We start from the raw sequence: 12,942 nt of genomic DNA on the forward strand, positions 1-12,942 counted from the left end.
TGAATACAATTTGATGGCAGAGTCATTTTATTTACAGGCCAGTTGTGTAGCGTGTCTACATACAGGGGTCACAGGACACTCATTTTCTGCCCAGTTGTTTGAATTCTTTTTAGATCCAGCATATACAGCTTAAATGACTTGGATTAACTTGCAAGTCACCAGTGGCTCACTTCATGCCTAGAAAGGCATACGTACAAAGCACTAGCGTACAGAGTTGCAAGCACATGAAGCCCTGAGAGCAAAAAGCTTTGATGTAGAAAACTTGTGCAGAGTCAAATTTCCACTGACCTTTGGCTCAGACTCACCCAGCTCAACTTCGAGATAGAGAATGGCTTTAGAAAAATAGGTATGTGGTACACTGCACAACTATGCACTAGACAGGAATTTGTCTTTGCGGGAAACGAGAGAAGCAAGTTCCTTTTTCATGTTCACATGAATCAGTAGTGGCAACTGCCCAGTGGCAGGAGCAGGAGATTGCATTCTAGGTCAGCATCTGATCAGCTCCGTTACTGGTCCTTTTATACTGTACTTGCTCTGTTATATACACCTCAACTCTGCAGAAAGGCAACTGCTGGGCTTTTTGCTTTTATTGTTGTCATCAGCCAATTGCATATGGTATGCTTTTTGGGGATATGCAACAGCATTTGCAATAGAGGCTGCTACCAGATACCTCAGCAGACATGCTGGACTCCTTAGCATCCAGAAAGGCCACATCACCAGAGCAAACACAGCAGCTCTGAACCAGACATATGTGTGTAAAAGGAATACTGCTCACCTGACTTCAAGGAAGCTAAAAAGAAAAAAAAAAAGCAGGGGTCTCTAAAGGCCAGGAGGCCAGCAGCAGACCCTCAAGGAAATAGAGAAAAAAAATAACTTACATTTTGTTTTCAGTTACTGTAGAGGCCTTATAGCAGGGCTTTAAAACACCCTGATTACATAGCTGGACAGGAAATATTCTGAATTAACCTCTGGTTCTCAGAAGGTGAGATGGAAAAGACTATTTATAAGCCTGTGCTAGAACTGTGCAAAATAACCTGAGGCTGACTGAAGTGCATGGCTGCCCATGGTGATAGCCTATTGTCAAAGTTAATGTTGCTATTAACTAGGAGAAACATAGAAATAAGGATATCAAAATTCCTCTATAGTGTCCTCCCATTACTCATCTCAATATTAGCCTGCGAGGACTGCAACTCAGAGTCCAGCAAAGGACAGCCAGAGCTATAGGTGTTCTGTTCATCATCTCCTGTTTTACTTCCTCTGTCAGTCCAATTCCCCTTCTTTTTCTCATATGCCATAGGATAATTAATCAGCACTACCAACCAGTCCTACAGTTAGTCCTAAACCATGATCAGGGTTTATGTCCCAAGTCAGCCAGGGAGTTTACATGTGCCTTCAAGGACTTCTGTATTCCTGCAAGTAAAGTTTTCCTATGTAGTCTTATTTGACATATTCCTTAATGTACCAGTTACCATCTACTGGCATCCAAAATCCTGTTATCAGTGTCCCAGAAAGTGGGTAGCAAGTATTAGAAATACTCGCTGGACTGCCCATCTGGCTTCTATGCTGTGTTTGAGAATTACACAAGCGTGCAAGAGTGCCTCTACACATGCCAGAAGTAAGTATTCAGACCAGATTTACTTGGAAATAAATATCATAGGCAAAGGGGTAGAGCGGCTCAGTTGAACAGGTATGAAACTTCTCCCAATTTCATATGTCACCTAACTTCAGCTGCAATGGATTATGTCTTTTTCTTTCCCTGAAGGTAGTCTGGTCACAGGCCCTGAATCTAATTCCTGGCTGTTGGGCTTTCATGCAGTTACACTGGAGGGGGATTGCCATACAGGGCTCTACAAAGCACACAGACACGGGGACTTTGTGTGTCTTATTCCACGATTTTAATAAGCTAGAGAACTGGAATGGGGCTACCCACAGAGATTATTATTTGGAGGAAGTACTAGACTGGTTAAAAGGTTCAAATTTGGGGATTTCAATAATCAAGATAAATGACAGTCCGCATATTAAAAAGCTCAGAACACTGCCCTATGCAGGAAGTGAAAGCCAGCATTACCAGTGGAAAAGACTTCAAAGATGAGATGCATAGCATGGTCTCTGTGTCAACAGCAGAGACAGGCCAGGATATAAGCGTGCCAAGAAAGCACACCAGCAGCGCCCTCGGGGATTTGGCCTCACCTAGTAGCAGCAGCAGGCTGTGACAGACGGAATGCATTTTTATGCCTGTTACTGAGGTAGGACTGGGCTCCAGGGACACAAATAGCATCTGCACCAGGGGACTGGTCTTCCTTGAGAGGTAGGACAGCTTGAATCACATACAATTTTATGTCTAAGTGCTCTGCTCCTACAGAAATCTGTTAATATCAGATTGAGTCTTCTTTGCAATGTTCCTCCAGGATCAGGACATACTCTTTAGACAGCTGTTTCTGCAAATAAAACAGTGCCACAATTTAGAGAATTGACCTTCTCCAAGATTTTTACAGAGGACAAATACAGATATTCTGAGGTCTATATTCATCCACCAAATAGTGCGTGCAGAGAGAGCAACACATGAGCAGAGACGTATACATACCATAACCACCAACTTGGGTGGACACACCTTTGTCTGTCCATCTTCACTTTTTCCTACCCTTATACAAACTTGTCTGTCTAGAGCACTTATCTGTGAAATGCTCAAGGCACCACGCGTAGCTTCTGGAACGCAGACAAAACTGTGATGTGATCTGGCACCAGGAGGAGACTGACAGTGTGTTTCTGTTCTACATATTGGCAGGTAGGCCATGAAAGTAAATGATTTGATAAAAGCTAAATTTCCAGAATCACAGTTGCTTTACATTTGGACCTATACAAATGAAATAATCAAAGGCTCTTCCCCATATAAGTATTGCTGAAAAATTATATAGATCCATCTTTCTTTGAACTTTGATCTAATGTACAGTTTTTTTGCTTTATGTTTTAGTTCCGAGTGCTCCCATTGCCATGGGTAGATGAATTAGGCTTGCCAGGACAACTCTTTCTGGTTTCATACATTTTAATTAGCTGCACACCATCATGTAGAAACTGGAAAAAAACTCCTTATCTGCAGCCAGAGAGCAAAAACCGCTTGCACATTACAGCTTGAAAAGAAGAAAAAAGAATTTTCCTGTCATCCTCAACACCGTAAAATTGCCTCATCATAAAAAAGCTGAAGATCCATCTTGATCTAATTGCTACCATAGGACAACATTACTTCACCTTGATCACTAAGTGCAGTGAATACCTTTCCCCACAGTGTAACAAACAAAAATTGCTCTGGGACCATGTTCTCCTTTCCTTTGCTGAGAAGCCATATGGCAGTATCTAAGAGGCTAACTTGGGAAGACTGCGACCTTTCGTGTTATAGACAGAATCTTGGTGCTATAAAACTATGGCTGAAGTGTATTACTGATTAAATACATAGCTATTCTTTTCTATGAAAAGCATTCATTTACCACCTCTCCTCCCAAGAGAGCCATTTGACACGCTTACTGTTTTTCTTACTTTCAGGGGCATCCTCCCATGACCAGGGACCAAATACAGGCAGCTCACAACTCATAATTTATTGCCATTGGTTTCTAGTCACACAGCCTTATCTCACTTTTTTTCCTTTTCAAAAGTTACCAGCTTTCATCAGAGGAACCCCAAGTTCATCCCCCACAGAAAGCATACAGCTTCATGCCTCTTTCTAGGTCTACACTGCTTTCTGCTGGAAAGCCAAGTCCCCTTGAAGATCCATTCTTTTCTCTAGGAAACAGAAAACACTGTTTCCTTGTCAAGCCAAACACCCTCAGGTGAGCCAAAGCACGGAGCAGCCGATGATATTTATGACTAATCCTCTACTTGCTCACCTGAATGCACAGCTCCTCCCTCTCCTTCTTCACTGACCTTGGTGTCTGCAGAGTTGTTTCTCTCATATTATCACTCCTCTCTTCAGCTGCCAGTGCACAGCAATGTCTTAAACATGTTATTCCAGAGGCGCTGCCACTGTCACTGATGGGCTCGGCCTTGGCCAGCAGCAGGTCTGCCTTGGAGCCAGCTGGCATCAGCTCTATCAGACATGGGGGAAGCTTCTGGCAGCTTCTCACAGAAGCCACCCCTGTAGCTCCCCACTATCAAAATCTTGCCATGCAAACCCAATACACCTGTGCATTCTCCATGGGACAACCAAAACCGAGCTGCTCATAGCTGCTACTTCAGTTCAAGCCACTTACTCCTCTATTAGAATAAGCCAGTCCTGGGACTGGCACTTCTGTTTCACCATCTTTCCACCTGACACTGATCTTACTAGCCTGGATATCCATTCCATGAATCTTGGACAAACTGATAGTTTCGGTGAGACAGAAGCAATAAAACCAGAATGATCTGTTAAAATGCCAATGACATGATTTTAGTGTTCATCCATCAGATATTCACATCACAAGCTCACATATTTCTCCAAGCATCCCTATAGATTTTTTCCTCATTTCACGTGGGGCTGATGGTTGCAATCAGCATCTTATAACACATACAAAAAGAGCAGCTGTACTCCAGATTCCTTCATCTCTAAATATCTCAGCCTTATTGTTCCTCTGCAAGAACTAATGAACTAAAAGCAACTCCCAGAGTCTGAAAACAAGTGCTGTCCACAGCGATCCGTCCTTTTCTCAAACAGGACTCCCACGTCTCTAAAGCACGTTACCCAAATAAGGATTAACTGCGTTCTTCTCATTTAGGCACATGTTCCAATTCAAAATGGCTCTTTATAGTCGGACGCAAGTAATGGGACACGGCTAAAAACAGGGGGGTTACTGATACCTGCTGGTCTCAGTGTTACAGATCCAACCCTGCCTTCAGCCGCGCTACCCTACCAGGGGCTCTGCCGGGGAGGGCTCGGCCCGGGAGCGGGCTCGCGGCTCCCCGCCCAGCGCCGCCCCGCAGCCCGCCGGGACGGGCCGCAGCCCCGCGAAGGCCGCCCCTGGCAGCCGCCTACCCCCCCTCCCCCCCGAGGCCCCGAGGCGCGGCGTGCAGGCCCCGCCTCGGCCCGGCGGGGCTTGCCGTTTCCGCGGTGGTGGCTCGGCCGGCCGCGCTCCGCACCGGGCCCCGCTCGGCAGGCATTGGGCCGAGAGGCACCCAGGGCCCGGCCGGAGCCGCTGCGGCGGTTCCGCCGGCGGGATGGGGCTGGAGCTGGAGCCGCTGTTCCAGGCCTGGAGCCGCTTCAGGCGGAGGAAGTTCCGGGAGTGCTCGGACCTCTGCTCGCAGCTGCTGGAGAGGCCGCCCGGCGAGCAGGTAGCGGGGGCCGGGGCGGGAGGCGGTGGTGCCCGTCAGCAGCGGGCCCCGTCCCCGGTTCCTCAGCCGCCCGGGAGGGCGAGCACCACAGGACTCCCTCCCTACCTGTTGCAGCCGCCGGAGAGGCCCGGTGTGACCCCGCGTTAGCGGGCCGGGGAGGGCTGGGCCGCGCCGCGCTCCCTGAGGGGGGGCGGGGCGGGGGCAGCGCCTTCGGGCTGAGCTCCCTCAGTCTCTGCCGGGGGCGCGGGGCTGCCGGCCCCTCCGCGGGGCGGCCCGGGGGGTGCAGCGGGGCCGCGGCGCTGAGGGGCGAACCCCTGAGCGCAGCGGGGTCCCGGCGCTCCCCACTGCGGAGTTTCAGCTCGCTCCGGGTTGTGAGGAGCTAAAGGCAGAAGAGCCGAGACCTAAAACCAGGTCTGCTGGAGGACATTGCTGTGTATGCCCCCTCTGTGGCAGTGTTCAAGGCCAGGCTGGATGGAGCTCTGAGCAACCCGGTCTAGTGAAAGATGTCCCTGCTCATCGCAGAGGGGTTGGAACCAGGTGATCTTTCAGGTCCCTTCCAAACCAAACCATTCTATGATTCTGTGATATTACACAGACATTCATGCTGCATGGACCAAAGCTTGTTAGGTTAGGAGGCATCTTTTTGAGCTCAGCTGGCCTGTGAGCGTTGCCATGGGGCAGCAGAAGGCGTTTCTGTTCCCCTCTCTTTGCTCCTTCTCCAGCCACAAAGTCTCTGGAAACATTGGGCACGTGTTGTTCAATACCTATGTGTTTTCTCAACATTCTGTAAAAAGGAAGGATTTGAGAATGGTGTTTCTGGATTAATATTCATATGTGTGTAAACATTTTTACTGCCATACTTAGAAAACAGTAATTGAATGGACTTTATCTTAATCATAAGTACTTTACAGTAAATTAATAAGACTCTCGAAGCATCCTGTAGCTACATATTTCAAGAATCTTGAAGGCAGTTCTTTTCACCACAAAGGAAAAGTCTTTAAAGAAAGCTGCACAGTCACACAATTGTGTAAATGTAAAGCACGGTAATTGTTTGAACTGGTTTAGGATAGATACGTGAACGATGCTTTTGTTTATGTTCTATACTGTAAGGCACCAACAAGGAGCCATCAGCTGAAGAATTTTTAGCAGAGAAAACATTCCAAGAAAATTGGTCCTGAACACGAAATGGGATTGAGTATTAGTTTCGTGGAAGTCCTGTATGATTTATGTGTATTTACATTACTGGGTCTTGATACATGTAATCTTTGCATATGGAAGTGCAGCACTTGATTCGTGATAGAAACCCTTGAGACAGTACAGATAATAACAGTAAAGAAGAGTCATAAAAATCATAGTGCTTCTGTTGTGATTAATTTATAAACTTTTTAATGAGTAAAATGTTTTCCAGTCTATGATCTCAACATGGAAATATAGAGACAACTGCATTTCTACTGTGTGCTGAAGCTCAAGTACAAAATTTGCTGGGCTGTTGCCAGTACCGCTGGTGAACTTGTTGAAGACTTCTGCAACTGACAGAAGTGGGGTAAGGAATAGTGTACAAGGCTGGGAGAAATAGGAGGAAAATAACAAAAACAGCAATGAGAGGATGTAGATCCCATTTGGTTTTCCTCCTTTCTTCCAAATATTGATCACACATGCTGCAAACATTGAAGTATATAGATTGTTTGCTTAGATAAAGCTACACATTCTCCATACAGAACCAGGACCTTGTACACCAGCAGTATGAGACGTTTTCCAAATACTATATAAAGTTGAGACAAACAATTCATCACTTTGTTTCACCTTTGAAATGATCCCACCAGCCTTTAAGCTTTGTATTCTAGAAGAATGAAGGAGTGAAAACATTTAAGATAATCATGCTTTGAGAAACAGTGAAGGGTGGGGATATGAGTGGTGTCTATACTACATCAAATCACAAGCTCTTAGAAGAGGTCCTGTATGAAGTTTTTGGATTTTAAGATCAAGCTTCATCAGTGTTTTGAAAAGACATCCACGTCATGGCTGTTGGCACAGGACTGGACTTTATAACTTCAGTAGATTTGTTTCAGAACTATATTCCTGTTTGCAATTTTGTGTGGAAAAGGTAGTCTTCAGCAGCAGCACATTTTAAACCTACCTGAAAGTTTAGGTGGAAGAGAAATGTCTTTGTTTTCAGCAGAGGCAGGCTTGAAATATGGTTGGTTTGGCTCTTGCCCCATATAATCTTCTTGAGGAATCCTTCTTAAGAGCTCTTTTTAAGCAGGAATTAATGACTTCTAAAAATATTTAAAAATATACCTACTTTACTTCGAAAATATTAGTCTTCCTCTTTAACATTTTAAAAGTGCATGGAATGATGTTTTAGTCTTTCTCTGAAAAGAGATTCCATAGAGCAATGTTGGAGTAAAGCACATCGCAAGTTTGCAGACACCAGCGAGTGGATTTTACTCTTTAATAAAGTACTTTATGTAAGTGGAGTAACAGTTTAGAGACTTTTTAAAAAATAAAAGAAGGGAGAGGTGGTTATTAAGTGGCAGTTCAGCATGTTTCTTCAGAAGGATCAAGGTATTATACTGTACTTTGTGGCATATAGTGTAATGGCTACACAGCTTTCTTCCATCATTCCTCTCTGTTAGTCCAGACAAAGAGCACAGCTCCTGACAGGAGAAGATGTAGCATTATTTATACCACCTGTTTGTTTTGGTGCAGCAGGTTGGAGAAACCAGAATATTGATGCAATAACTTTTAAGAGTGCAACTTGAACCAAGCTCAAACCAACTCAACATACAAAATCTCATTTGAAATTTCTTCAAGTAAAACATTTTGTAATTATCTAGTTAAAATACAGCTTCAACATTCATGGCAGACATAATTAATGGCATTTCTCTTCTTCAGTCGGCTGTGTTCGTGATGTTTTAGATTTTACACTTTTTGTTGTAATCAGCACAAAATATTTACTGTTTATCTTTCCAAGTAAGGCTGTTTTTTATTATTCTGCTTCTCGTTTGTAAAGCCTCACAGATCTTTTCCATGGTTATGTTGTTGCACTTTCAGCTCATTACTTTCTGACACTTGCTACTTTCGGGTATCAATCTGTCACATTGGCTCTGCTAGACTTCAGGCATAGAGTAAAGGCAATATTAACGTGCCTCAAGAGTGTGTTTTGTACATAGTTGAAACCTTATGAACTATTTCGAACCTCCTTAATACAGCAGCATAAGAAAGCAAGTTGTGTTTATGTATTGCAGCATGTATACTTTGCATTTAATAGAACTGTTATTTTTATAAAACTTTTGAAATATACTAAACTCTAAGGCTGCACACTGATGTAATTAGAACTCAAACAAGTGACGTACATTACTTAATTCTCCTGGCTTGCCTAGTCTAATACTGTTTTATATTATTCTGACTTTAATGGTAGCATATGAGTTAAGTTGCTGTAGTTGTGAGTACTAGAGAAGTGATTTAAGATTACTTTTTTTTTTTAAGGTTCATTAAGAATCCAGGACCATTCTCAGGCAGATTGACTGTTGATTGCTGAAGTCTGTGTTACTTTTGAAGGTGGTGTGTTAATGAAATCAGTAGTTCCTAAATATTTCTGTCTTATTCATCCACCTACCAGAAAATGGTGCTGTCTTCCATCTATGTGAATTTCATTAGTAGTATTTTAGTGTACGCTGGAGAAATATCTAAAATTAAGTATGTGTCATTTTTGGTACCTAACCCAATCTATGTTGTTTACTATGCTTAAAAAACACATAGCAATTCTAAAACTTTTAATGGTCAAACCCTTAATGGGAGTATTTCTGCAATTCAGGCCTATGTTGGGCATCAGGAAACCAGACAGACAGATGACAACACTTACAGAAAGCTTGGATTACGTGAGCTGCTGTGCAGTACAAGGGAATACTGAACTGCTGTAATCACCGTGCCATCTGATGTCATCCTCTTGTCCCATATTCTTCTAAGCATGTGCCTCCCAACCTCTGCAATCAGGCAAAGCAGGAGCTTGTAAGAACAGTAGCCTCGGTCACTGTTCAGGGATTCACTTCTCTGAACAGTGTGCATTTGGATGTGGTATAAACCGAGGCACAGGAGAAGGTATTCTTTGAAGAGATGCTCAGGAATGGTTGAGTCAAACTGTGACTGTTACAGGTGAGAACTTTTCCATGCCCAGGCACTAGCCTTCTCCCTTCTAAGACATGTAATGTAACAATACAGAAGTAAAGTAAGAGACTAACAGTGCGTAATCTGAGAGTTGTATCATGCCTGAAAGAGATGACCTTGCTTGTGTGAAAGCCTGTCCATTTTTCCCAGCTGTCAGCTGGTCTGCGAAATGGTAGCACCACTCCTGGTCCATTGCATCCACAACACTGTCACAAAACTATGGGCAGCTGAAATCAGCTTTCTACAATAGGCTTGGAAGTAGGCATTTTTGCCAGTCACACTGGCAGTACATTCTGATATGTCTCTTACCACTCCTTGTGCACATAGCTTAGTATTCAGAATATTTTTTCATCACAAGCATAGTGATGTTTAAGAACTTGTGCTCTAAGAACATGGTGAAAGATGATTTGAAAGTCTCAAAAATAAGTTTACTGATGATCCAATTAATAGTTACATGCACATACATTTAGAAGCTATCTTAATTGGGGTAATTTCTGTCACGAGATGCGCTAAGCCCTAGGAGGTTTTTAAGGTATGGTGTTGACCTTTTAGCCAGCTGGGCATGAGTCAGGAATTTTCTTATGTAGCAGTATCAGATGCTGTGTCATTATTAGCTTGAATTCTTACAGAGCACATAAATGAAAGCAAAACATTTTAAAATCAGTTGTGTTTTCTGGAATAGTTATTAATTAGCTGCTACTGAGTTAGATTTTATGGAAAACTGAAGTATTTTCTTCTATAGTGCCTTATGCATTTCTTCATAGAAGAATTAGGAATATAAATTTCATTGATGCAATTTACTTCTATGCTGACAATCTTATCTCAGGACAGATAAAAGCTGTATTTTCTGTGACTAGCGTTTGGGTATACAAACACATAAAGCGCTGTTGTTCAGTTAAATTATTTCCTATTGTAAGCAGACCAGTGTTGTCTTCTATGTTTATAGTAATAGCATGACCTGGAGGAAGTACAATCCAGGGCTGTCTCTGTTGATCATCCTGATTAGTTACCTAATCTGATTACTCTGCTTTGTGTTCCATATGTCAGATTCAAGGCAATAACCAGCACCGATGTCTGAGGCCTGCTGTAGTTTAACAATTAAAAAAACAACATTGGCTAATGTAATTAATAGACATGCAGTGGATGTCCAGCCTTTAACTTGATTAATGGTCTCCTATGAGGATTTGCTTTTGTTTATTTGTCCTTTCTTCTCCTGTGATGATTTTTCAGCTATTATTACTTGCACACTATTTTTTGTAAGGTCATAATAAAGTTGTCACAGATATTTTTATGTACATGGGACTTGATTTGAAAAAGCATCTTCAACTGAAATCGGTTACTGGTTCAAGAGACTGTAATTATTAAGTTTACACATAAAAATTAGTGACACATACAGTGAAGTCGTTATTCCTGGGTAATGTGTTTTCTGTGTTTCTGCTCTTAAGCAATTTGAAGATCATTTTGAGAATATAATAGTTTTAATACTCTGCATGTATTAAATCATATTCACCTGATATTAATTGTAGAATGAAGCTCTATTAGAATATAACTTATGTAATCTTGGTTTTTTTCCTCTTCTAGGCTATGAGAGTCAGAAGACTTAATTTTTCTAAATATTTTTGGTCTTCACATAAACTGACTTTACACATTAACTTTAATTTTAAAATGCCTTGAGGGGATTTAGAGATCTGGGTCAAATCCGTCCTTCATTGCTTTTACAATCTTATTAATTTCAAAGGAGCTTTATATGTGTAAATGAAGAATAAATTTGACCTTTTGTTTTGAGGTACAAGCTTACAGGGCAATGTTATTTGTTAATCCTCTCAAAGAAATCTTTATTTGGAATCTAGTTCCAGTGGATTACTTGGAACTGCTGGATCCACCCATGTTAAAATGTATTTTAATGTTAGTTTTTGTTGTTCCAGACTTGTGTTTAGTAGGAAGGTTCTGGCAACTGCTTGAAGGTTATTTAAAATCTTGTTACTTCTTGTCAAAAACTGAAACAATACATTAAGATGTATCAATGATGCATACTATCACCTACCATTATGAGAGACCAATGTTTTTAGTAAGTATTATTGGTCAGCTCTGCTTTTTATTCCATACTGATGAGGGATGTCATTTCTGAATTTTTGGGGAATATGAATGCTCCTACATAAGCAAATTTGTTTTATTTTTAAATTATTTTTTAAACTAATGAACAGTGCCTGAAGTAAGATACACATCTGTAACATCAAGGCATTTATTCCTAACCTTGTGCTCGTTAGTTACTATAGCACATATGGTATGGAAGATCACCTACTGCTCTTAAACTATTTTCTAGTACACCATATGTGCTGTAACACTCAGACACAATGGATTAATAAAATGCAAACTGAAATATCTCAATGTCCTTTATTACTTAGAAAGCTAGAACAGTTTATTTTTTTGAAGACAAATACTGTAAATAAAACAACATATTAAAAGAACTTGGAGTTCATTTCATCATACATCTAAATTATAAATGCCATTTCAGTGCCTTAGTCAAGCCCAGGTACATCATGGAAAGCTGAGGTTAATCCTTCAATTAACATTTAGTTCCATAGAATATTCAATTTATAAGCTGCGTTATGCATTCTAACACTGATGAACAAGTTTGTGATTTCAAATATGATCCTGAAAAGGCCACAGAAATTCCAGTACACTACAGAAGGAAGATGCAAGTGCATCACCAGTCTTCCGGGTCCCTGCTGTTACGGAGTTTGCGGAGTGAAAGTGCTCAAATTGAAAGAAGTAGACCATGTCTCATTCTACAGAGGAAAAGAGCGAGCTTGACCTTGCCGTTGTCTCGGTGAAACATGAGGCAGCAGTGTACCCTGGCTGCAAAGGAAGCTGACAGCGTGCTGGGCAGTGCTTCAGCTTGGAGAAGATGTTGGTGTGATCTCATAGCAGCCTTCTAGTAGATACACGGAGGTTATCAGGAAGATGGAGCTAGGCCCCTCAAAGTGGTGCATGGAGTGAGAGAGAGCAAACGTAAATTGAAATGAAGGAGTCTTTGGCTTGATATAAGGAAAAACATTTCTCCGTAAGGACAGTCAGGCAGTGAAACAGGTTGCAAAGGGCAGTCTCCATCCTTGGAGGTTTTCAAGACCCAGCTGGACAACGCTCTGAGCAACCTCCTCTGACCTCATAGCTGACCTTGCTTTGCGTGGGGCTTTGGACTAGAGACCTCCTGAGGTCCCTTTCTAGTCTGAATTACTCTAAGGTTCTATATTAAATCCAATATAGCTGGCTTAACTATGGTAGATTTACACAGGGCCAGATAGGCAAGATATTTTCCACTGCCTCTGGGAGCAGAAATGATCTGACTATGAAAGACTAATAGAGATTTAGAGAAAGTAACATCTATCTCCCACCTTCCTTGTCTTTCCCCCTAAAGCTGAGTAATATGTCGGAGAGGAAAAATTCCTCCCCAGTCCCTGGAAGTAAGCAGCAGAAGCC

At 42.2% G+C, this 12,942-nt stretch overlaps 1 protein-coding gene across 3 annotated transcripts in view; it reads left to right on the forward strand.

The window, feature by feature from the left end:
- The first annotated feature begins 5,039 nt into the window (after positions 1-5,039).
- TTC8 (tetratricopeptide repeat domain 8) overlaps positions 5,040-12,942 on the forward strand; it is a 47,521-nt gene continuing 39,618 nt past the window's right edge. The window contains exon 1 of one of the 3 annotated variants that reach the window (XM_075426070.1): positions 5,040-5,295. In XM_075426070.1, the coding sequence (XP_075282185.1) occupies positions 5,182-5,295 (114 nt within the window). In that variant the 5' untranslated portion in view covers positions 5,040-5,181. Of the gene's footprint in view, positions 5,296-6,816; positions 6,839-8,559; positions 9,451-12,942 lie in introns of those variants that run through there. The other 2 variants (XM_075426072.1, XM_075426071.1) reach the window with 2 other exon arrangements.

This window comes from Opisthocomus hoazin, chromosome 7 (assembly GCF_030867145.1).
Source record: "Opisthocomus hoazin isolate bOpiHoa1 chromosome 7, bOpiHoa1.hap1, whole genome shotgun sequence".
Taxonomy (NCBI): domain Eukaryota; kingdom Metazoa; phylum Chordata; class Aves; order Opisthocomiformes; family Opisthocomidae; genus Opisthocomus; species Opisthocomus hoazin.